Source organism: Astyanax mexicanus, chromosome 10, assembly GCF_023375975.1.
Source record: "Astyanax mexicanus isolate ESR-SI-001 chromosome 10, AstMex3_surface, whole genome shotgun sequence".
NCBI lineage: Eukaryota > Metazoa > Chordata > Actinopteri > Characiformes > Acestrorhamphidae > Astyanax > Astyanax mexicanus.
This window is the reverse complement of record NC_064417.1, coordinates 49,460,552-49,486,730: the sequence shown is the minus strand read 5'-3', so window position 1 is coordinate 49,486,730 and position 26,179 is coordinate 49,460,552. Positions and strand designations below refer to the sequence as shown.

At 37.5% G+C, this 26,179-nt stretch overlaps 1 protein-coding gene and 1 long non-coding RNA gene across 2 annotated transcripts in view; one reads left to right on the top strand and one right to left on the bottom strand.

Annotated features, from left to right (window-relative positions):
- Positions 1-25,594, top strand: LOC125804703 (uncharacterized). The gene is made up of 3 exons (XR_007440859.1): positions 1-89; positions 191-351; positions 25,174-25,594. It is a non-coding gene; the product is annotated as an uncharacterized LOC125804703 (long non-coding RNA).
- lonrf1 (LON peptidase N-terminal domain and ring finger 1) overlaps positions 16,849-26,179 on the bottom strand; it is a 36,047-nt gene continuing 26,716 nt past the window's right edge. The window contains exons 12-13 of the mRNA XM_022684309.2: positions 24,837-24,986; positions 16,849-23,086 (exon numbers count right to left, since the gene is read on the bottom strand). Of these exons, the coding sequence (XP_022540030.2) occupies positions 22,937-23,086; positions 24,837-24,986 (300 nt within the window). The 3' untranslated portion in view covers positions 16,849-22,936. The remainder of the gene's footprint in view (positions 23,087-24,836; positions 24,987-26,179) is intronic.

Sequence of the window (26,179 nt, the reverse complement as noted above, 5' to 3'; positions counted from 1 at the left end):
GCCATTGTTAACAGGTACAGGTGATACAAACAGTGTGTTTGAATATGTTGAGTCCTTTCATTGGGAAACCCAAGAGTTTTAATCCAAATGTAAGCAGAACAGTAGAGTGAATGTTTTCTAAAATGGTTTTGGTCTGATATTGATGGTGATTTTCTATTTGTTGAAGGATTTTTTGTGTATTACTTTACAGTCTTGGGTTTGGATGGGCTGTGGACAGTAGAATGGAGGGTCTTGGAGACAAAGATGATTCAAAGCTGATCTCTCTGCTTGGCTTCAGACTGGTCTACTACTACTACTACTACTACTAAGGCCCTGTGAATCAACACTTCAAGAACTTTGACTACTCCCCTGGTAAGATCAGTGCTTTTTATTATTTTATTTTATTAATCTATTTATTTTCCATTTTTTGTTTTTGTTTCAAACAAAGGCTCACAGGTTTAAGGCTCAGGGACTATACTCAAAGATGATATAAACTCAGGCTGAGAATTGGTTGTGTACCAATTAAATTATAAATACTTTTGGGTGGGAATACATATTTTGTGCATATTGTATGATTTATGATGTTTCATTTATTAATCATAAGCTGATGGCTGGTTAGAGTCTCCTAAAATAATGTAATTAATCTTTTTTTTTAGAAAAAGTTTGTTACAAGTAGATACAGGAATCACCAGTGTAATCTGTTGTACCCATACTGCTGCATAACACCTGTGTATATAAAGGAAAGCACAACACGCTTTCTTTTTGGTTAAAGTGGTGGATTGGTTAAATTGTTGGGTTGGGTAGAGTGGTGTGTTGGGTAGAGTGGTGTGTTGGGTAGAGTGGTGTGTTGGGTAGAGTGGTGTGTTGGGTAGAGTGGTGTGTTGGGTAGAGTGCTGGTTGGTTAAAGTGCTGGGTTGGGTAGAGTGCTGGGTTGGGTAGAGTGCTGGGTTGGGTAGAGTGCTGGGTTGGGTAGAGTGCTGGGTTGGGTAGAGTGTTGGGTTGGGTAAAGTGTTGGATTGAGTAGAGTGTTGGGTTGGGTAGAGTGGTGAATTGGTTAAAGTGGTGGCTAGAGTGCTGCATTGGTTAAAGTGCTGGGTTAAGTAGGGTGTTTGATTGGTTAGAGTGCTGGGTCGGGTAGAGTTGTCTCCATGGTCTTGGTGCACACTCGGTGGATACAAATGGTGCAGCAGTAGCAACTCCAGCTGCTGCAATAGTGCTAATGTTAAATGATGGAACAGAACATTTGGAAAAAGCTGTAATTAGTTTATATGTGACCCACTGTGTTTGGGCTTTTGTTACTGATAAACAGTTAATTCTGTTATATGCATCTAACACGATTGAATATCTATAGTTAGACCATTTTACAGTGTCACTTTTGTTGTAGTAATGCAGAAGACAGGGCTGGTTTTAGGAAGATGCTGAGGATGACTTCAGAGAGGTTTGAAATCCTCTATGCTAGGATTTATGGTCTGTTTTTTTATTGGCTGTTGATTGAGTGGGTTCAGAACTGCAGTTGGTGAAGAGTTTACACTGCCATATTTCACCCGAAATTGGGTTAAAAATATAGAATGTTTGATGCGACAGAAGTCAGATGCGATTTTAAGGCTAAAAATTGAGTCTCAACTCATCATACACTACACAACTTTCACTCTGATGGACAGCTCTGACTGCACCAGAGTCTACAGACTAGAGATAACTAACACAGACTGACCACGACTGGAAAACAGTGTTAAAATCTGGCTAAAAGCTATGTAGTGTAACTCCAGCTTAAGCTACATTTGGGAACAAATTCTATTCCCAAAATAGACAAAATGGCTCAGTGTTGACTACAGGATATCATGGTATTTTAAAAAAGCTTTCACTGAAATTCTCTATAGTGTTTGCTAACATTGTAACGTAACTTATAGCTTAAAAATACAAACACTTAAAGCTGACTTTATTGGTAACACTTTATTTGAGTGGTCCATTGTAGATGCCTCGTAGGTGCTCAACTAACATGTTACAGGAATTCTTTGATTGATTGTTATTCTACGTCTAACCCTAACCTTTAAGAGTAAGATATAGGGTTTAAGTTTTAGTTTAATGTTAGGTTTTAGGGCTGATTTTAGGTTTAAGATAAAGGATAAGGCATTGAGAATCATTCACATTTAGCTGAGAGTTTAGATGCATTACATGGATGTTCAGTTTAATGTTAGTTGAACATCTATGAGGCATCTAAATCTAAATGGTCCTTTCAAGTAAAGCATTTTTACTTTTATTTAACCGAAATAAAACACCAACTGTTCAGTCTACTGAAGCAAACAGCAAAGAAACTAAGAGCCATCAGATCTCATCCCCCTTTCAGCAAAGCAAAACATGCATTTTACCATTTCCCATGCTTCCATCCACAACTCAGCTCTATTCAGCGGGGAAAACTACAAGCCTTTTCATTTTCCCATCGATCTCGTACATCCGACAAGCCGTGGCTTTACTTATTCCCTCCCCAGCCAAACACACCCCACCCCGCCCCGCCCGGCTGCTCTGCAGGAGTAATCTAATTCCCCCGCTGCCTCCAGAACAGCCGCCACCGGCTCAGCTCTCACAGTGAAGTCCAGCCAGCAGAAAGAGAGCAGCGAGGCGATGATGAGGACAGACGAGCTCGTTCTCATCAGTCAGAGACAAAAAGGCCGGTTAGGCCCTCGGCCAAAGCGTCGTGTTCACGCGGCTCGCCGCTCGCCCCGGCCGTGTGCGGTATCATGCCTCACCGAGCTCAGTCCACCGCGGACACTGTGAATCCCGGCCAGGTACCTCCACACACAGCGCCCGTGACTTTCAGCCCCGCGGCCAGAATCGATTTTTAACGAGCCTGTCCTCACCTCCATCGCTTCCTAATGTGACACTTTAAATTAGCCGTGATGCTCCCATGCATCCTCATTACTAGAAAGCCATTCCGTCTGGTGTGTTAGTTTTGGTGTGTTTTTAACAGAAACTTCAGTTTGAATTTTTAATCTCTGAGTAAATTAATAATGTGCTTTTTGGCAAACATTCCTATGTATCACATTTCTTTAACATGTAAAATTACCAGATATGCGTTTTTATACTTATATATTAATAATGATACCTACTTAGAATTAATTCTGATAACTACTTATTATTAGAATTAACCCTCCTGTTGTGTTGAGGGTCAATTTGACCCATTTCAAAGTTTGAAGATCTAGGAAAAATAGTTAAAAGTATTTTTTTTACTATGAAACATCTTCTGCTTTCCTTAATTATTTTAGTCAACATATAATATTAAAATGGTTCAACTCACATATTTGCAACAATCACCCCTGCAAAAACTAAAGCTAAAACTATATTGCAATGTTATGTTTGAATGTTATGTACAACTATTGTTTTATATGTTGGTCTTTCAAAAGTAATAGTAGTGAAAGTAGTGAAACATTAAAAAAAGTCTGAACATGTATTTTTTATGAAAAATGAGTAAATAATCCTAATTGAAGCATTACCTGTTAGAGGTAAGGAATGCCATTGCACTAAATATTGATAGAATAATTAGCAATAAAGATAGTAAAAAAATATTTACAATGTTTGTAAGGATTTTATTGGTTACAGATGTCTTTTGGATAATTAAACATGCACCGGGCCAAATTAACCCCAGAACACCATTGATTGCTGTTTCTGATAAATAAACATAACAGGAGGGTTAAGCAATGAGGAGCCGATACTGCATGTAGCAGGGTAATTATTAGTCCCAATTATTCGTTCCAAACCAGCATAAAAAAAAAGAAATAATGTACAGATACTGTTAATGTTATGCTAATTTCATACTATTTTATTTAGCAAAATAAAACACCAATTTTCTGACTACTGAAGCACTAATACTGATACCTACTTAGAATGAAGCAGTAAGCAGCATTATGTAATCGTGTAATTATTAGTGTAACAATAGTGAAATGCAACAACTCATTTGTTTGACTTTTGTTATTAGTCACATTTACAAAAAAAAAAATTTCTTGTCCAAACAAGCATATTTTTCAACATTAAGAAATAATGCTCAGATAAAAAATATAGATTAGTTTTACTCAAAGGACATATGTTAATTTCATACCATTTTATTTAACCAAAATAAAACACCAATTTTTCGACTACTGAAGCACTAATACCGATCTACTAACGAAACAGTCAGGAGAATTATGTTATCGTGTAATTATTAGTGTAATGTAGTAAAATGCAGCAGTCAATTTGTTATGTTAAGTTTTGTTGTTACTCACAGTTACCTACATTTTTTTTCCCGCTTTTCCAAACAAGCCTTAAGCTATATACCATATACCGTATTTGCACTACTGTTATTTACCATTTTTACTGTCATTCCACCTCAATCACCATCAATATTGCACTATTGTCTTACGTATGTTTATTGTGTCTTGCTGTATTGAACATATAGTGTCTCCCACTCTTTTATATTATAATTATATATCTATTTTTACTTATTTACTTATATTTATATATCTATTTGTCCCCCACATTACTGCAACTTGTTTTTGTCTCATGTATGTCTATTTGTGTCCCTGCTGTATTGTACCCATAGTGTCTCCCATTCTCCTTTATTATATCTATTATCTGTACTTGCTGTAAAATTGGGAAGGAGAGTAACGTAATTTCAATTCTCTGTATGTCCTGTACATATGCAGTACTGACAATAAAACTACTTGACTTGACTTGACTTGACTTGAAGCATATATATATATATATATATATATATATAATTTTTTTTTTTTTTTTTTTTTTTTTAATGATGCACAGATAAAAAAAAATGGTGATTAGTTTTACTCTATGGACGTATTTGAAATTCTCAGTAGTAAATAGGTGGGGGTTGCAGGGCTTATACCAGTATCTGTACCATTTACTTAATACTGCATAAAAACTAACTTATGACCAGCTGTTAGCACTCAGCATGCAACCATAACAGCTCACACTAGACCTGTGGTTGATGGTGGAGTGGATGTATGTCAGGGTCTCAGGATGACCCCTGTCTATGTTACCTTCTGGCTCTCTCTGGCTCTCTCTAGCTACACACTCTGATCATCTGTTTATATTCTCTGTACTACATTAATCCAAATAACTATTTCCATCTCTGCACCCTTTTTATTTTTGAGATAATGACTGCCTGCCCACCTGTTCAGCCTCACATTGATGCATACTTAACCACTGGACTCTCCTGTCACCTGCCACAGACCACTGATTGGTGGAAACTTCACACTAGACCTCGAGCAGTTTGGACGGTGTGTCTCTCCACTCTTCCTCCAGACTCTGCTCCCTTCATTTACAAATGAAATGTAAAATTTACTGATGATCAGTGATGGTTTGGAGAGACATGTCATCTGCTGGTGTTGATCCACTTTGTTTTATTATCAGTTTTTCTTCAAAATCTTACAGCACTTCATGCTTCCCTCTGCTACTGACAACTTTTATAGAGATGAGGATTTAATTTACCAGCAGGACTTGGCACACTGCCCACACTGCCAATATTAAAATTTTCTGAGATACAGATTTTAGAGTTTTCTTCAGCTGTAAGCCATAATAATCAACAATAAAATAAATAAACACTTAAAATAGATCACTCTGTGTGTAATAAAGTTTCAATGACTTTCAGTGATAATTTTTTAAGATGCAACTGTAAGAGGAGAAAGCCAGAAGGTAACATAGACATGAAGGCTCCAAGAAACATGATTTCTATAATTCTCTGATTTGTGACTGACAATTGTAAAATGCACTATATAAACACATTTGATTCGTTTTGATATAAAATATACCTTCCATCCCTATTTCCAACTGCATAAGCACCCTACACTCACAGGCTCCTAGCTACAGCGCTGTTGGGTTGAGGCGACTCATTGAGTTAATCAATTATTTAAAACATCACATAAGAAAACTTTGAAGGAGAGATATTATTGTTTTTCACAATTGTTTTCTGTGATTAATCGCAATTACACCATTTTGAAAATCACATTAAAACTTTAATTCGAATTAACCTAATTAATTGTAAAGATCGCCCAGCTCGTCCATCTGTTTGATGGTATTCCACATGCTAAAATAATCAGTTTATCATTTAATATTTAGACATGATCTCAGTCTTTTTTTTCTAACCTCAATATTTACTCATTATGTATATGTTTTATTTAGGAGAGCCCATTAACCTGAATGAGCTGGTAAATTTTAATATATTGTTAAAAACTAATTGCATAAACACTCTACACTCACGGGCTCCTAGCTACAGCGCTGTTGCTCTTACAGTGTAATAAAAAGTCCTGTTCTGCAGAAACTCAGGGTCACCAGCTGTCAGTCTCCTCTGTGAAATCAGAGCAGCCAGCCTGCATTTCTCTTATCTGTAAAATCCACCTTGCCTTGGTGAAACTCGACTCCCCACATGGCAGCTGCGGCCGACGTGCCGGAGATCGCTGATCTTGCAGGTTGGTGGAAAAATATGAGCTAAACATGAAAGAGATGTTTATCAGACGTGTTCCTTTAAATGTTTGTTGGAATGAATGCGTCTCCGGAGGAGGCCGGCGTAAAGCCGAGGAGAGAAATATCTACTCCATGTTCTGAAGTCTTTCACCTTTTTCTCCACATATTCCCTCGTTTCTCCCTCTTTTTAATCCTTTTTAAAGTCTCCTTTTTCCCGCTTTGAAGCCGCATGCACCGCATTACCTTTCCGGCTGGCCGGCATTAGCATGGCGCTACTGTAGTGTGCTTTAGCCGGGGTCGTGACCTTTCTGAATCTGAAAGGCCAAAAAATCCATTTGGCTTCGTCGCTTCATCCAGAGGCTTTTCCATACTTTCTACATTTACAGTATGTAGCTGCTGCAGGGAAAGCTAGGCAAAACCTTTTGATCCAGTTATTATATTATATATTATATTCATGTCAGTATAATGTGTCTCAAGAGGTTGCTCCCGATCATGTTAGATTGAATGCATTTGGCTCGCACTTTACACGCTTCCTTCCATCTAGTTCTGGGCGATTATGGCCTTAAAAAAAGAAAAAAAAAAATCGATTATAAGTTTCGATTATAATAGATTGTTTCCCCCCTACTCATAAATCTGAGTACAGATGACAAAGAAATGGTTCAAAGCTAGGTTTACCTGTAAAAAAAAAAAAAAAAAAAAAAGTCTTTATCTATTTATCTGTTTGATGTTCAGAGGCTTTGGGTTGAGTCGACTCGTTGAGTTAATCAATTATTCAAAACACATAATTAATTCACAAAAGAAAACTTTGCAGGAGAGATTTTTATTGTTTTTCACAAGTGTTTTCTGCGATTAATCGCAATTACTCCATTTTGAAAATCACATTAAAGCTTTAATTCGAAATTAACCTCATTAATTGTAAAGATCGCCCAGCTCGTCCATCTGTTTGATGGTATTCCACATGCTAAAATGATCAGTTTATCATTTAATATTTAGACATGATCTCAGTCTTTTATTCTAACCTCAATATTTACACGTTATGTATACGTTTTATTTAGGAGAGCCCATTAACCTGAATGAGCTGGTAAATTTTAATATATATTTTTAAAAACATATTTTTTTTATCTTATTTATTACGAAATGTATTGTTTCATTCTCCAATTGCATTGTGTGAATAACCTTGGACAATAAAATGGTAGATGTTCTTTAAAAAAAGGGTGTCAATGTATTATTATGATATTATATTATCAATATGTCCGTGGCACAAATGGTCTTAAAATTAAATTAATATTGTTTATTGCAATTAAAACTTAGACATCATACTAATAATAAAAAAGGGATTGTGAGGGGTCTACTTCAGGATCACTTTACTATGTAATGCTGTCCCATGACTTTTGGCATGTCAGTGTATCTGAAATCCCTCCAGTGTCTTTTCTGAACACACACACACACACACACACCCCTCCCCCTCCCCCGGTCTCTATCTGGTCTGTCGTCTGTAATGTGTTTTAGTTACTGTATGCAGAAAAGGTCACTTTCTTCACAAACTCTGCGCTGATGTCGCTTCACATTGTTTCATGGTTCAGGTCTAAAGGTCTTTCTTTTGTCTTTTCTTCTCTCTGAGACTTTTATCTCTCGCTCACAGCGACTGAGAGACGCTTCTGTAAACCCGGTGTCATTCTGGAGCTGCTCCAATGAAGGAACATAAAAAAACAACACAAACCTCCAGCATTTTCTGCTTAGCTTAAAAGTAGTTGGTTAACCTGGATTTAACGTATTCAGAGTGTATTGGTAAAAGTGGCCCGATTCCCATTTTCTGACCAAATCTAATATTTAGTTTAGTTTGATCACACAATCTTTTTAATGTGACTCATATCTGATGTCTGTCTGAACTGTTCACACTGAGTAAGTGATGGATGTTCATGACCGAGCAATGCTTCACGTTAAGTTTCACTTTAACCCTAGAGATCAGAATGTCTAGCCCTATGTATGATTTATGGCTGCCTCTTACCTTAACACCGAATTTGATCGAGTCTCACTGCAAAAAGAAACATTTATTCGTTTTTTTCCCTTTTTTCATTTGATAATGCAGCCAAGATCTATAGCCTTGTTTGGCCAATTTATTAGGAACACCACACAGCTGCAACACAAGCCTACTGGTTTTATTGAAACAGCAACATCATCCCAAATATTTTGGGTCCCTGTTACCTTGTTTTTCTTTACTAAAGTCCTTAAATCACCACTGTTGTCCATTTTCCTGTATTCTCATTGTATTTTTCCTCATTTTTTTTCTTAAAAAAAAAAAAAAAACTTAAAGTTGCATAAATTCTCATCTGGCCTTTCAGACAGAGTCACGTTGCCACAAATCAAATTTGTATCAGATTTTAATAACACATATTGAATGGCCATTTTTTTTTGTTTCAACTTTTTTTGGAATGTGTCGCAGGACAGAAATGCAGGAATAGAAGTATATTAATAAATTAAATATAATGATAAAAGTTAAGCAGACCGAACATAAAATATACGGTTTGATTATACTGTCTTCGATTAAATAAAGTTAAATTAAATGATGTAAAGTAAACACTGCTCTATATTTTAATAGTTTTGTCCACATGTTTCTGACTTTGTTGCATAATTGGGGTTGTATATAATGCTGTAGCAGATGTGGATCATCTATATAATCGCATTGGTGGGTCATATTTATAAAGACTGTGTGATCAGCCTAAAATAAATATCAGATTTGGACCACATGATCGGGAGGTCGCTAGTTTGAATCCTGGTCATGCAAGTCGCCATCAGCTGCCGGAGCCCTGAGAGAGCACAATTGTCCTTGCTCTGTCTGGGTGGGTATAGTAGATGGCACTCTTTCCCCTCTTTCATCACTCCTAGGGTGATGTTGATCAGCACAAGGCTGCGTCTGTGAGCTGATGTATCAGAACAGAGTCACTGCACTTTCCTCCAAGTGTTAGCGCTGTGATGCTACTCGGTAATGCTGCATCAGCTGCAGTTCAAAAAGAAGCAGAGTCTGACTTCACATGTGTCGGAGGAGGCGTGTGCTAGTCTTCACCCTCCTTGTGTTGTGGCATCATTAGTAGTGGTGTCACGATTTCGATATTTCATCGAAATCAATCGAAATTATGTCATGGTCTCGAGCATTGAAGTCAAAAAGAGGATCGACGCAAATGGCGCAGCACACTGTAGCTCAAAGAGCAACCCTTTCTCCAGAGAATGTGGACATTCTCATCTTCCTAAAAATTGTTTTTTTAATATAAAAATAACAATTGTTTTGTCTAGCCTCAAGTGTTAATAGTTTTGGTACCTTAAGGAGCATCTTTCTCTCAGATAAAGTTAATAATATATCTTTAATAAAGAAAAAAACGTATCATTCTCAGGGACCGAAAAAGTCTTAAAGTCTTATTTGTCATGTTTAACTGTTATAGTAGGATAGAGTTCAGTTTGTTAAGGCTCTAATTATTCTATTATTTTTTTACATGACTGTTCCTGTATTTTTTTTATAATTTATTTTGTTATGTTGCACATTGCTGTTTTAATAGTGCACACTGCTGCTACTAAAAAAAAACACTAGATGGCATTACCAATATCTTAATTCAATTATTTAAATTTGACCGTTAGTGCCTAATGTGGTGTATTACAGATCACTTGTATCACTTTGCATCACTTATATCAAGCCCACCTTTTGAAATAAGATATTGTAAATTTGATGAATCAAACCAATGAATGACCATAGACTAATCTAAAACTGGCATAGGCCTCTCTGAGGTAAAAAAAAAAGAAAAAAAAAAAAAGAAAATCGGGAATCGCATAGAATCGTGACCCTAAAATAAATAGGGTGAGCCGTAAATAAAATCGAATTGAGGATTTAGAGAATTGTGACACCCCTGATCACTAGTGATAGGGGGATATACAGCTGAATGTGTGGGACAATTGGGGAGAAAATTAGAAGAAATAAAATTAAATAATAATGATAAAAAAATTCTCCTTCAGAATCTGGTTCAGCTGGCTAATCCACACTTATTTGCAGTAACTTTATTACTTTATTCAGTGTGTGTGTGTACTGTGTGTGTATGTGTGTGTGTGTTTTTTTACTCCTTAAGGCTTTGTGTACAGTTTTGGGATTACAGCATCCCGACTCGTCTCGTCGGTGTCGACCCGAGGCAGCGTGACTCGCGGTGTGATTGGTCTATGTGTGTCTGTGGGTGTATAATTAGCGTTAGCGCTGTGTGGCTGGAGAGCGAGGCCGTGGATGTGTTTGTGCTCCTGTTTGAAGGTTTATCAGCGTATTGACGCGACGGTGGGGGGGGGGCAGGATTAGGCTGGCGTAAAACAGGCCAGGTTTATCAGCTCTCACTGCCTTCACTCGCCCATTATCCCTCAAAAACGACAAAAAGAGAGAGAGAGACAGAGAAAAGAGAAAGAAAGAAAGAGAGGGTGAATATAATTCAGCAACTTTTTGACATCCTTCGCACATCCTCACTCCATCACTGGGAAGTATTTGCATCTCATAGCACAGCTCATAGCACATAAACAAGTGTCTGCGAATCCCCCGTTATTCACGTTAATAATCCTTTTCTCTACAAAAAAAAGGGAAAAAGTGACTCGAGACGGATTTGCGCGGAAATTAAAAACTTAGCACTTTGTTTGAGAAGCTGTCAGCAGCCTTAATCCTGATTGGCTGTGGGAGGTGAGCAGAAAAGCTGTGTATCTCTGTTTTTCCACCCCTCTATCTCTGACCGACACCATGGAAATGTCATTAAATTTGGGCCCAACTAATTATCAGCACTTAGACTAGAAGTGCACTGAAATAAAGGTTTTTGGTCAAAACCAATGTAATGAAACATTTGCATTTTATGTACTGATTGCTAACTGAAGCAGAGTGACCATGATGAATTGCATTTAATAATCCATATTTGTAACAGATACACAAAACTAAACAAAGTCTAAACATGAACATTTGTGTTTTTTTATTCTATAAACTACAGACAACATTTCTCCCAAATTCCAAATAACATTTATTATAATTTAGAGCATTTATTTGCATAAAATGAGAAATGGCTGAAATAACAAAAAAGATGTAGAGCTTTCAGACCTATAGACCTATATTCATAAAGTTTTAAGAGTTCAGAAATCAATATTTGGTAGAATAACCCTGGTTTTTAATCACAATTTTCATGTTTTCATGCATCTTGGCATCATGTTCTCCTCCACCAGTCTTACACACTGCTTTTGGATAACTTTATGCTGCTTTACTCCTGGTGCAAAAATTCCAGTGTATATATACAGGTGCATCTAAACAATTAGAATATCATTAAAATGTTAATTTATTTTAGTAATTTAGTTCAAAATGTGAAACTCATATATTATGAAGATGTATTACACACAGAGTGACCTATTTTAAGTGTTTTATCATTTCTTTTATTGTTGATGATTATGGTTTACAGACAACGAAAAGCTAGAATATTATATAACAAGACCAATTGGTGCTTTTGTCAGTGTGGGCAGTGTGCCAAGTCCTGCTGGAAAATGAAATCCGCATCTCCATAAAAGTTGTTTTCAGCAGAGGGAAGCTGTAAGATATGAAGTGCTGTAAGATTTTGTGGAAAAACAAAACTGCACTGACTTTAGACTTGATAATAAAACACAGTGGATCAACACCAGCAGATGACATGTCTCTCCAAACCATCACTGATCATCAGTAAATTTGTGTGGAGAGACACACAGTCCAAATTGCTTGAGGTCTAGTGTGAAGTTTCCACCAATCAGTGATGATTTGGAGAGACATGTCATCTGTTTTTTAATTTATGTGAGTAGGGCATAAAAATGAACTTAAACCTGCCGTTTGTTGTTGGCTGTTTGCAGGCTCTCTCCCTCACTCCCTGCCACTACCTTTAAAAAACACCCTGCTGTTCCACTGTTTGAGGAAACATTGAAATTTGACTTAAAATCATTAAAGTCACTGTTTGGTATTTATTATTATTATTATTCTCTGTTTTTTTTTTAGCTTTAATTTTAGCTAGTTGCCAAGTATTCTGCGCTTACCTAATTTATCTACTTTTATCATGTATCTTGTATAATTCTCAACATATCTTAATGATTTTCACAACATGGACTGATGAGCTCTTTCAGATGCCTTCTCACACACTCCTCCCCACACACACACACAAATAACACACACACACACTCTGCTCCAGAGCACTGGGTCCTTTGTGATGACTTATTAAATACAAAATGGCTGTCATCCTCCCTCAGAGGGCCGCGGGCGGAGGGATCTGAAGGTGGGTGATGGATCAATTTAGCTCTCAGTGCTGTTCTCCTGCCAGTGCCTTTAATGAGCTTTGATGTTTCATGTTGAGCTGCATCACAGAAACACTCTGTTACACACAGATCTGCTCCATCCCAGATTTAACCTCAGCATCAGTAGAAATGCTTAAAGAGATCCAAAGAGATCATGGAAAACTAATTCTACTCTCTTTAAATAATTGCAAAAGTTAAATAGTTGCATCCAGAAAGTGCATTGCAGATTGAAATGCTATTCACAGAGGTGTCAATAATAAGAAGTGCCAATATTTTTATCTTAGTAGAAGTAGAAATGTTGGTTATCTATACTTTACGGGAGCATAGGGGTGAAACGATTACTTGAGTAAATCAAGTTACTTAATTAAAAAAAATTATAGATTAATTTTCTGTGCCTCGAGTAATCATTTTAGTTTTTTGTGACTTTTATTTTGACACAACGCACTCAGCTCTGGAGCTCTACTGGAGTATATATTTTTTTAGACAGCTTTTTACTTCTACTTCTTACATTTTTAAGACCGAGCTCTTCAAAGAGCACTTACTCTCCTAACACCTCTAACACACTAACTACTTCTAACCTCATTTCCTTCTTCCCCTCCTTCACTCCTCTATCCTATTATTCCCCTTTGTCCTCCTTTTATCCCTATCCAAAGATGTTTTTACCTTTAAACTTATTTTACATTGTACTTGACTATTGTAAGTCGCTTTGGACAAAAGCGTCTGCCAAATGTAATGTAATGTAATGTAATGTAATGTAATGTAATGTAATGTAATTTTCACACAATTATCTGAACTTTCTACTCCTTATATTTTAGGTTTCTTTATTTTCTCCGTCTATATCTCTCTCTCGCTCTCTCTTTTGTCTTTCTTGCCCTCTTCTGTGTCTACTTTTCTATCTCTCTCTCTCTCTCTTGCTCTCTTTTTATCTCCTCTATCTTTCAATCTCTCTTCTATTTCTCCCTTTCTCCCATTTCCTTCATCTCCTCTCCTTTTTTTCTCTTTTCTGTCTCTTTCTCATTCTTTCTATCTATTTATCTCTCTTTTTATATATTCTCTCTATATTTACAGCTCTGGAAAAAAAAGGAGACCAAGAGATCTGTGTATATTTTTCTAGCTCCCCCTCTCTCTCTCTTGCTCTATTTTTATCTCCTCTATCTTTCCATCTTTCTTCTATTTCTCCCTTTCCCCCATTTCCTTCCTTCCTCTCCCTTTTTTCTCTTTTCTCTCTTTTTCTCATTCTTTCTATCTATTTATCTCTCTTGTTTTCTCTCTTTTTATATATTTCTCTATATTTACAGCTGTGGAAACTAAAAAACAAGAGAGCACTTCAGTTTCTAAATCAGTTTATCTGATTTTGCTATTTATAGGTTTATGTTTGAGTAAAAACATGTTTTATTTTATTTTATTCTAACTACAGACATTTCTAATTTCTCCCAAATTCCAAATAAAAATATTTGTCATTTAGAGCATTTATTTGCTGAAAATGAGAAATGGCTGAAATAACAAAAAAAAGATGCAGAACTTTCAGACCTCAAATAATGCAAATAAAACGTTCAAAAAGTTCATATTCATAAAGATTTAAGAGTTCAGAAATCAATATTTGGTGGAATAACCCTGGTTTTTAATCACAGTTTTTTTCATGCATCTTGGCATCATGTTCTCCTCCACCAGTCTTACACACTGCTTTTGCATAACTTTATGCTGCTTTACTCCTGGTGCAAAAATTTAAGCAGTTCAGTTTGGTGGTTTGATGGTTTGTGATCATCCATCTTCCTCTTGATTATATTCCAGAGGTTTTCAACTTGGGAAAATCAAAGAAACTCATCATTTTTAGGTGGTCTCTTTCTTCTTTCTCCCCTTTATCTGTTTCTCTCTTTCTTCTCTCTTTCTCATTTTCTCATTCTCCATCTATTTCGCACATTCCTCTCTCTTTCTCTCTTTTTATCTCTTTTGCTCTTTCGTTTCTCTCTTTCTCTTTCTTTCTCGTTCTATTAATGTTATTCTAATTCTAATTCTATGAATATTAATGTGTGAGAGTTTCTGGTTTCTGGTTTAGTTCTGAATAAATTGGATTTTAATTCTTTTTTTTTTATATAAATATTTTTAAACTCTCTCTCTGATTGGTTTTCTGCTCTGAAGCTGAGAGTTCAGTGCTCTGTCTGCAGTACGGCTGACCGGTCGGTCTGACCCGACCCCGAACACTTTCCCACTTTATTCCTGATCATCAGCAGCGCAAACACTACACTGTTCACTAACTCTCTCAGCAGCGCAGACTCTCCCACTGAAACACATCTCAGATCATTCATTCTGCTCATAGAGTACAGCATAAACCACAGCTTTACTGACTGGTTTCATTTATTTCACAGTATTTAGTCTCCATCTGGTGGTGGCTGTGAGACGTGCAACCCATTTTAATTAATTTTCTTAGGAAAGAGGTGAAGATAAGACAGCCACAGCTTAGTTACATATAACACTCATGGGTATGACTATTTGCAAAACAGGGAGGCTCATTTCACCCCTTAATTTAAAACTTTGCAGTGAAGTTTACTCTAAATGACTGAGAACTTCTTATTTGCTGCTAAACATCAGTGTTCAACTTTTTTGCTGTTTTTAGCAAAATACTCATTTCCCGTTATATATCTACTAGAGACAGATTATATCTGTCCAGTATCATTTATTTTACTTTAATCCTGGATATATGGAGATATGTGGAGTGCATTATTATTATTAGTATCATGACATCATTGACTGCTTTTACAAATCTGTTAAAATTCTTGTATTATTTAATATCTCAGTTAGGGATGTGCCGTATCATATCGTATGCAATAACAAAATTTTCATTTTATTGCAGTAGTGTATAAAGTAGTTTTTTGTATATATATATATATATTATTTATACCTGAGAGTGAGAGAGAGATCTCACTAGCAGGTAGTGGTGTTATCCACTGCGCCACACCAACCACGTGATTTCAGTCATTTAGATCAATGTCAATTATTTAAATTTGTCGACTAATCGTACTCACACAGTTTAAATTCAACTCGGTGTGTGTTTCCAAATGTGCCCAGACACAACAGATTACATATTTACTTCCCACGTTTAAACAAAATCTAGACATTTAAATGCCTTTTAAATCTCATGTTCAGCTGTTTCTAATGTTTTTAGAGATGGAGGACATGACCGAAATAATCGTTGACTAATTGACTTATCGAAAAATTAATCATCAGATTAGTCGACTACCAAAATGACCTACCAAAATCATTAGTTGCAGCCCTAATATTGAAAAACCTTAGATCCTTTGGATACTTATCTTAATACTTATCTTCTCCATCAGTCAGCATTAACATATCTGTTAATAACTTTAACAGAATTATTAATTTAACTTGCTAGATTAAGTATTTTTCCAATGATTATAATGTAATGCAAACAAACATTGAGGTGTTACTGATTCCATATTAATCACATGTTTTAGTGTTGATAACCCTCATTTTTAGTAATAGTAGTCATTTAGTTATAGTTAAGGCCTCGGGATACATGAGCATTGCACGAAGTCAAGCGCGCGTTCGCAAGCTTTTGAGCTGGCATACTTTCTGCGGCTTGGCTTTGCTTGTCTCGTATGCTCCACAACTGCAGGGGGTGCTGTGACATTAGTAAAGTTAAGATTCATGACTACCGGAAAACGATCACCCATCGCGTTCTGTCTAGACAAGCTCCGGTATGTATCTCTCAATGAAGAATCATAAAGGTGACTAACTCTGTACCTGCTCAGCGAGTCTCTCTTCGAAATCGTCCATGTTTGTTTTCTTGGCACGCCTCTTTTTTTTAACGACCAATCACAGGCGTTGGCGCGTTGTGTGTTCGGCCGTGGAGTTCGCCCAGCTTCCATGTGCACGACACGGCGAACGAAGCCCCTGTGCGACGTCCGCGGCTGTTTGTTTTCTACGCAATTTTCGCTAAAGCCACGCGAACGCCGTCTCCGCATGAAGTATGCAGAGGCCTTTAGGCCTGGGAGCCAATAGTACACACTGCTACACACAGCTGGTTGCTAGCAGCTTGTGCCTTTGGGTTTGTTTAAGGTCAATAAGTGTAATAATAAAAAAACAGCAGTCGTTAGATACAGATGTGATTAGTTTTAATGGCACGAATCACCCTTTCCCATTTTCCCCCAGTTTACAATCATTAGAAGCTTCAGAACGGCTCCCTCAGGTGGCCTATTCACCAGAACCTTCCCTTCAACAGCTGATTCTCTCAGGTCCTCATATAAAGACCTCTTAAATAGTTTATTTTACCTTATCTATTTATAGGTACCACCTTAAAATACGGCTCCTTTATAAAGCAGTTTATAAACGTTTTATACATGAGTTTATAAGTGAATATTAAATTAGTTGTGTAATTTTTCTTTTTTTTAAACAATAATAAGCAGTCACAAAGCACAAATATTAAGGGTAATAGTGAGCTGCTATTTGCCGAATAGTGATTCCTACTTAGATTATCCTACTTTTGTCTTTTCCTTCAGTCAGAGTTAACATATCTAATAAATAATATAGAAAATAAAATAAGTTTATTTATTATGTTAGTATACACCACCTTATAACCATATAATAATTACTGGAAAAATAATTAATCTAGATCTAGTTAAACTACTGAGTATAGTAACAGATATGTACAGCGCTGGAAAAAAAATAAGAGACCACTTAAAATGAGGATTTTCCTTGATTTTACCAAATTGAAATCCTCTTTAAAATAAAATATTAAAAAACTGAACTGCTTGAATTTTTGCACCAGGAGTATAGACATAGTTATCCAAAAGCAGTTTGTAAGACTGGTGGAGGAGAACATGATGCCAAGATGCATGAAAACTGTGATTAAAAACCAGAGTTATTCCACCAAATATTGATTTCTGAACTCTTAAAACTTTGAACTTTGAACTATGAACTTGTTTTCTTTGCATTATTTGAGGTCTGAAAGCTCTGCATCTTTTTTTTTATTTCAGCTATTTCTTTTTCATTTTCTGCAAATAAATGATATACATGACAATATTTTTATTTGGAATTTTGGAGAAATGTTGTCTGTAGTTTATAGAATTAAAACATCAATGCTCATTTTACTCAAACATAAACCTATAAATAGCAAAATAAGAGAAACTGATTCATAAACTGAAGTGGTCCCTTATTTATTTTTTTCCAGAGCTGTATTTTCTATGCTGACTGATGGAAAGATCTGAGGTTTAACAGTATAAATAAATGATTAAATAGTTACCCATTTAACTTGTGTTGTAACTGCCTAAAACCTAAATAATAACCTCTTTAAATTAATGAACTCTTTAAAAAATGATTTATAAACCCTAATCTGTATTTTAAAGGAGAACACCAGTGTGAAATAAACTTGGGTTGTAGTGAAACATGATAACGAGTCTGAACTTTTGTTGAATAACCCACCTTCATTCTCCCCCAGCATTCCTAAATACAGCACTTTAAGCTGATACTCCCAACAGGCTTACAATGCTAGTGATAGGGGCATAGTGTTACCCATGCAAAGAAATGGCTATTTTTACACCATTAACAAACTGAAAGTAGCTCCACACTTCAGTGGTGGAATTCTGAGGACCCTGACATTTAAAACGAGACTTTAAGAGCTTTAAAAGTGCACAGATAGTTAATTAAACACTGTTATAAATATTGCAACAATGGCAGAATATGAGAATTAATTTTGCAGTCTGTTCCCCTATTCTACTTATTTATTTGTGATCCTCAGTTGAGTTATTGTGACTTAATTTCAAGATGGCGGCACCTGGAGAACTATCTGAAAGTACTGTGTGTAAAAACTAGGGGTGTCACTATTCTCTAAATCCACGAATCGTGACAATTTTAGTCACGATTCGATTCTCGATTTTCTTTTTTTTTTACAGCAGAGAGACATATGCCAATTTTAGATTAGTCTATGTCCACATTCTCTGGAGAAAGGGACGCTCTTTGAGCAGTCACAATGTCCGCGGCGTTGGCTACAGTGTGATGCGCCATTTGCGTAGCTTAGAGGGAGGGATCGTCAATCCTCTTTTTGACTTCGAGGCTCGAGACCATGTCACAATTTCGATCGATTTCGATAAAATATAAATATTGTGACACCACTAGTATAAACAGTGTTTTAAATAAACTATCTCTGCATTTTAATGTTCTCAGTGCCTCATTTTAAATATCAGGGCTCTCAATGAGGTTACACCATTGTTAATGGTCTAAAAACAGCCATTTCTTTGCATCAGCAACTCATATGCCCCTATCACTTGCATTGTAAGCCTGTTGGGGGCTAAGGCTAAAAGCGCTGTATTTGGGAATTCTGGAGAAGAACTGAGGTGGGATTTTACACAAAAGTTCACACTCTTTATCATGTTTCTCTACAACCCAAGTCCATTTCACACTGGAGTTCTCCTTTAAAATACAACTCCTTTCTGAAGGGTATATAAGTAGTTTAAGAAACCGTTAAAATGCCTTAATAACATAGAAAGCTGAATAGTGATTCTGCATTCATTTACAGTATATTAATGAAAAACCTCAGATCTTTCTGATACTTATGTTAATAACTATTCTGTTATCTTCATTATTCATTTAACTACCTAGATTAATTCTTTATCCAGTGCTCATAATGTGGTGTAAACTAACATATCAAATGACTGAACTGAATTTTGTGATTTAACACAATTTATACAATTTTATTAGATACAGGTTCATCTCAAAAAATTAGAATATCAAAAAATAACTTTTTTCAGTAATTCAGTTTAAAAGTTTTGTGAAACTCACATATTATATAAATGCATTAAACACAGTGATCTATTTTAAGCTTTTATTTTTTTATTGTTGTTGATTATGGCTTACAGCTGACTAAAAACTCAAAAATCAGTATCTCAGATAATTAGAATTTGTATAAGATCAGTTGGTACTTTTGGCAGTGTGGGCAGTGTGCCAAATCCTGCTGGAAAATGAAATCTGTATCTCCATAAAATGGTATGGAGAGACATGACCTCTGCTGGTGTTGATCCACTGTGTTTTATTATCAAGTCTAATTATCAAGTCTAAATGCTTCCCTCTGCTGACAACTTTTATGGAGATGTGGATTTCATTTTCCAGCAGGACTTGGCACACTGCCCACACTGCCAAAAGTACCAATTAGTCTTATATAATATTCACATTTTCTGAGACACTGATTTTTGGGTTTTCATTGGCTGTAAAGTAGTTAAAGTAGTTTTACATTTTAAACTAAATTACTAATGTATAATGATAATGTAAAAGGTATTTACAACCTAATAACCTTTATAAACCCATTATAAACTATTTATAACCCTTAATAAAGGAGCAGTAATTTAAAGTGGTACCCTATTTATATCCATATAATTATTTTTTTTTTTACTACAGATGCCAACACCATGTACCAAAAGGGGAGAGTACAAATGATATGACAAAGATCAGCTTCAGCGCTGGGTAGAAATCATGATGTCTGAAGACAAAAATAAATACAGAGCAGTGCAACTGTGAGATTTGAGCTGAAGGACGTCTCTGATCAAACGTCGTAAGACGTACAGTTTTTTTTTTTTAAGTAGGAGAGAAAACAGTCCGTTTTTGTCTTCAAGCTTGTGTCCGTTTGCAAAATCGAGCTTAATATCGCAGCGTAAAACATTCCAACAACGTAAAAATCAAATAAAAAAAGAAGAAAGAAAGTAAAAGTTCAGGAGCTTAAGAGTGTCCGTGTGTCTTCCCGACCGGATTAAGGCGTTAGACCCAAAGGCACGAATCTCCTTCCAGAGACACGGAGAAATCCCGAGACCTTCTGAACCTTCTGAGAGCTTACAGCACGTCCAGACCGTTCCTACGACTCCAGAAAAGCTCCAGGTTTCTCACTGAGATCAGCTTCTCCTGTTTTAATTCTCCACAACACGCTCATCATCTCATACAGCATGCCTTAAAATCCTGCTCGCAGTTTAATATTTTTTAATAAGATTTACTAAAGGAAACGCAAAAATATGAAGAATCATCTGCCGAGACGAGGAGCTCTGGAGTTTATTCTGTACAATTATTATTATTATTGCAATATTCATATATTCAGTATTTCTTGGCTCATGCTGTCTGCTTACATTATGAGAGGAATTTCTAATGCTCTGTAAATGAAATATCGTGAACAGGAATGCATTTCTTTTTTATTTGATGCACTCCGCTCCTTTTGAGTTATGAGCTTTAATTCTACCCCAAGATTGTAAAATATTGGCACATAAAATGCATGAAAAATCTGAGTTTCGTTCACATTTACTATGACTTTTGTTGACTGCAGTATGACTGACAGTATAAACCAGAGATATATTATTTGTTTCTGGCTAAGATCATTTAATTAGTTAAATTTTCCTTTATTCCTGTATTTCAGGCCTGTAAAACTGTGCAAAAAAAAGGTTTATTATAAATGAATACTAAAGTGATCCAGACTATGAAGAAACACATAATGAATCATGTAGTAACTTAAATAAGTGTTAAACAAACCAAAATACTCTGAAGATTTAGCATTTAGATGCTCTTATCTGGGGAGCTGTTAACTTGCTGTTTCTGAGGCTGGTAACTCTGATTAACTTATCCTGTACAACAGAGGAAACTCTTGCTCTTCTATTCTTTCCTGGGCTGGTCCTGATGAGTGCTAGTTCCATCATCATAACGATGATTTTTGATGGTCTTTGCGGTGACTACACTTAAGGATACTATCAAAGTTCTTGAAATTCTACTTTCAGATTGACTGACCTTCATTCTTTCTTAAAGTATTTTAGTTTCTTTATTTAGTTGAGTATTTCTTGCTTCTTATCATCTGGATTAGAACATTACTCAAATATTCACTATTCACTGTATACCTGTAACTCTACCTCTTCACTACTTTACTTTAACTGATGCTCTCAAACATTAATATTAAGAGACAAGAAATTCAAGTAATTAACTCTTGATGAGTTCAGCACAGCTGTTAACTGAAAGCCTGAATTCCAGGTGACTCTACCTCATAAAGCTGACTGAGAAAATCCAGCAGAGATGTGCAAAACTGATCATCTAAGCAAGAGGAGCTACTTTGAATAATCTAAAATATAAAACATATTCTGGTTTGTTTAACACTATTTTGTTTAATAAATAATTCCATGTTTTTCCTCATAGTTTGGATGAATTTAGAATTAATCTACAAAGCAGAACATTTTTTTAATTGTAAAACAATTTGGGTTTATACTGTCTGCAATCAAATACAAACCAAAGTAAACGTAGCAAACATTGTTGATTTATTTTATATATAAATATATATATACCATACTGTCCCAATTTGTTGTGATTTGGGGTTGTATTCCTGCCCTGTGAAAACATAGTTCATTGTTTATAGAGTTGGCACTTCAAAAAAAGCTTGTAAGCATTAAGAAAACTTGATTTTAAACTAGATTTTAGTTTTGTTTTACAACTTAACTCTATATGAAACAAGTAGAAGGGAGTACCTTTAGAGTAAACTTCAGATAGGAACATTCCCTATTTCCAAAGGGAAGCAAAAATGCAAAAAATGATTTGTGTTCTTAAAAAAATTGATTTTTAAGGATTTAAGGCCTCCATGCAAGACCTGTTTACTGTAGGATGCACTGTTTCTTTTTTTATAAATGTTTGACACTTATTTTATGTTTTTGTAGAAAATGTAATTTTCTTTTAGCATTAATTATTCGTCCAAATCTTTCTTTTATTCATAATTTTGGGGCAAATCATTTTTTCCCCCAAAAAATTTAACGTATCTCTACTTTACTGCATGTCCAAACATAAGAACAGCTGATTTTTGTTAAGAGGGATTAAATTAAGGAATCATTCCATGGAGCTTTGCCTCTGATCAACTTTGTGTGTATCTCTACATCCGCTCAATCTCACCCCCTCAAAAACAACGACAGAAGTAAATACAGCACATGTTTTAGGAACATCTCCACTGGTAAAGCAAAAAATAAAGGCAGGTGCTGCTGCACGGAGGCGGCGTGAGGACAGGGACGCTCCTCCTGCATCCAGACCAATCAATAAGTCTCATCCGTGAGCTCAAAAAGTTCAATATTTAAGCATTTTTTTTTTCAAGTGGCGTGCACATAACGTGTAAAAGAGCGAGAGTAGAGTGTGCGTCTGTGCGCGGTTACAGAGCGAGAGCGACGCGAGAGAGAGGCGCGAGAGACGCTCAGCTCTGAGAGAAGTACTCCAGTACGATCCTCAGGTGTCCTAACCGGTCCTTTAGTGAGGTAAGGGACAGAACTGTGGTCTGATAGGCCGGATCCAACTGCAGCACAGAGAGCAGCCACCAGCACCAAGCAGGTCCATCAGCAGCTGCCTGTAAAACACACACACAGATATACACACTTAATGCATTAGTCTTTTGCAGTTATTGCATGTAAGCATCAATTTTTTTTTATTTGATTTGATTGGAATAACATATAGAGGTACAGTACACACTAAAATGTTGGACACACCTTCTCATTCAATGTGTTTTCTTTTTTTTTTCTTCTAAATTTTCCCATTTTCTCCCCAATTTACACGGCCAATCACCCAACCCACTCACTAGGACTCCCTCCATCACTAGTAATACCCCAACACACCAGGAGGGTGAAGACTAACACATGCCTCCTCCGATACATGTGAAGTCAGCCACCGCTTCTTCGCACCGCTCGTTTCTGATACATCAGCTCACAGATGCCCTGTGCTGCAGACATCACCCTAGGAGTGATGTGGGGAGAGAGCGCCATCTACCCACCCGGAGGGAGCCGGGCCAATTTTGCTCCCTCTGAGCGCCAGCAGCTTGATGGCAAAGCTGCATGAGCAGGGGTTCAAACCTGCGACCTCCCGCTCATAGTGGCAGCGCTTTAGACCGCTGGACATCTCAGCGCCTATTCAATGCGTTTTCTTTATTTTCATGACTATTTACATTGTATATTCTCCCTGAAGCATCAAAACTATGAATGAACACATGTGGAGTTTTATGTACTTAACAAAAAAATGAGCTGAACCTCCACAGTCACTGGACCTGAACCCAATCCAGATGGTTTGGGGTGAGCTGGAGCACAGAGTGAAGAAGGCAAAGGAGCAACAAGTGCTAATAAACACCTCTGGGAACTCCTTCCTTCCTTCAAGACTGTTGGAAAACTTTTCATTTCAGGTGGCCACCTCTTGAAGCTCATTGAAAGAATGATGCCAAGAGTGTGCAAAGCAGTAAATAAAGAAAATGCACTGAAAAAGAGAAGGTGTATCCAAACTTTTGGCCTGTACTCTACATCCCTGATTAGACGTGGGAAAAATATCAATACCATGATATATTGCATAGTTTTAATTTGCCTTTTATTTACATGATCAAAATGTGGCTTCAAATATGGATATGTTTACTGAAACAGAAGTTTAAAACTCTACTAGGGTTTTTATTTTTTATTTTTTATTTTTTTTTTTAGTAAAAAAATAAAATCTTCTGCACTGTAGAATAATACTAAAGCCATCCAGACTATGAAAAACAAAACATGGAATTATTTTGTGAACAGAAATTTTTAAACAAACCAGAATGTTTTATATTTTAAGTTCTTTAAAGCAGCACCTCTTGCTTAGATTAGACAGTTTTGCACATCTCTGCTGGATTTTCTCAGTCAGTTTTATGAGGTAGAGTCACCTGGAATTCAGGCTTTCAGTTAACAGCTGTGCTGAACTCATCAAGAGTTAATTACTTGAATTTCTTGTCTCTTAATAAAGTGTTTGAGAGCATCAGTTAAAGTAAAGTAGTGAAGAGGTAGAGTTACAGGTATACAGTGAATAGTGAATATTTGAGTAATGTTCTAATCCAGATTATAAGAAGCAAGAACTACTCAACTAAATAAAGGAAAAAATGACAAATAATAAAATTCCCCTTTAAGTTTAGTAACAAAGAGCATCAAAAATGTTATGCTGAAACTGGCCCTCATCAGGATCACCCCAGAAAAGGAAGAGTAAGAGTTTCCTCTGTTGTACATGTGTTCCTTCATAGTCTGGATCACTTCACTATTCATTTACTATGTATGACAAAAAATTTAAATCTAAACTTTTGAGTGTGAGTGTGTTCAGACCTGGATATTATTCTCTTTATCAGGCATGGCTCCGTACTGGCGGCTGATCTGCTCTCGGATGCGGCTGTTCAGCCGGTGGTACCACTCCGTCGCCTGCTGATACACACTGTCATGGAGATGCTGCAGCAATTCCAGCTCTGCACCATCCACCTATATTTAGCCCAACATACACACACACACAAACATATAAACAGACACTCATGATCATCTCTAATCTGACAAAAAACTGGGAATTTTTGGTATTGGTCAAATAGTAAATTGGAATGTCAGTAAGGTAACTTGCATTTAAAATGGTGAAAATAAAACGAGAATTGTATTTGTATCTGTTGTTTTTAAGGGAGATGGATTTAAGGCATTAAATCCCACCTGAGCGGAAGAGCTATCGGCCACCTGAGCGGAAGAGCTATCGGCCGCCAGAGAGGGAGAGCTATCGGCCGCCAGAGAGGGAGAGCTATCGGCCGCCAGAGAGGGAGAGCTATCGGCCGCCAGAGAGGGAGAGCTATCGGCCGCCAGAGAGGGAGAGCTATCGGCCGCCAGAGAGGGAGAGCTATCGGCCGCCAGAGAGGGAGAGCTATCGGCCGCCAGAGAGGGAGAGCTATCGGCCGCCAGAGAGGGAGAGCTATCGGCCGCCAGAGAGGGAGAGCTATCGGCCGCCAGAGAGGGAGAGCTATCGGCCGCCAGAGAGGGAGAGCTATCGGCCGCCAGAGAGGGAGAGCTATCGGCCGCCAGAGAGGGAGAGCTATCGGCCGCCAGAGAGGGAGAGCTCTCGGCCGCCAGAGAGGGAGAGCTGTCGGCCGCCAGAGAGGGAGAGCTGTCGGCCGCCAGAGAGGGAGAGCTGTCGGCCGCCAGAGAGGGAGAGCTGTCGGCCGCCAGAGAGGGAGAGCTGTCGGCCGCCAGAGAGGGAGAGCTGTCGGCCGCCAGAGAGGGAGAGCTGTCGGCCGCCAGAGAGGGAGAGCTGTCGGCCGCCAGAGAGGGAGAGCTGTCGGCCGCCAGAGAGGGAGAGCTGTCGGCCGCCAGAGAGGGAGAGCTGTCGGCCGCCAGAGAGGGAGAGCTGTCGGCCGCCAGAGAGGGAGAGCTGTCGGCCGCCAGAGAGGGAGAGCTGTCGGCCGCCAGAGAGGGAGAGCTGTCGGCCGCCAGAGAGGGAGAGCTGTCGGCCGCCAGAGAGGGAGAGCTGTCGGCCGCCAGAGAGGGAGAGCTGTCGGCCGCCAGAGAGGGAGAGCTGTCGGCCGCCAGAGAGGGAGAGCTGTCGGCCGCCAGAGAGGGAGAGCTATCGGCCGCCTGAGAGGGAGAGCTATCGGCCGCCTGAGAGGGAGAGCTATCGGCCGCCTGAGAGGGAGAGCTAT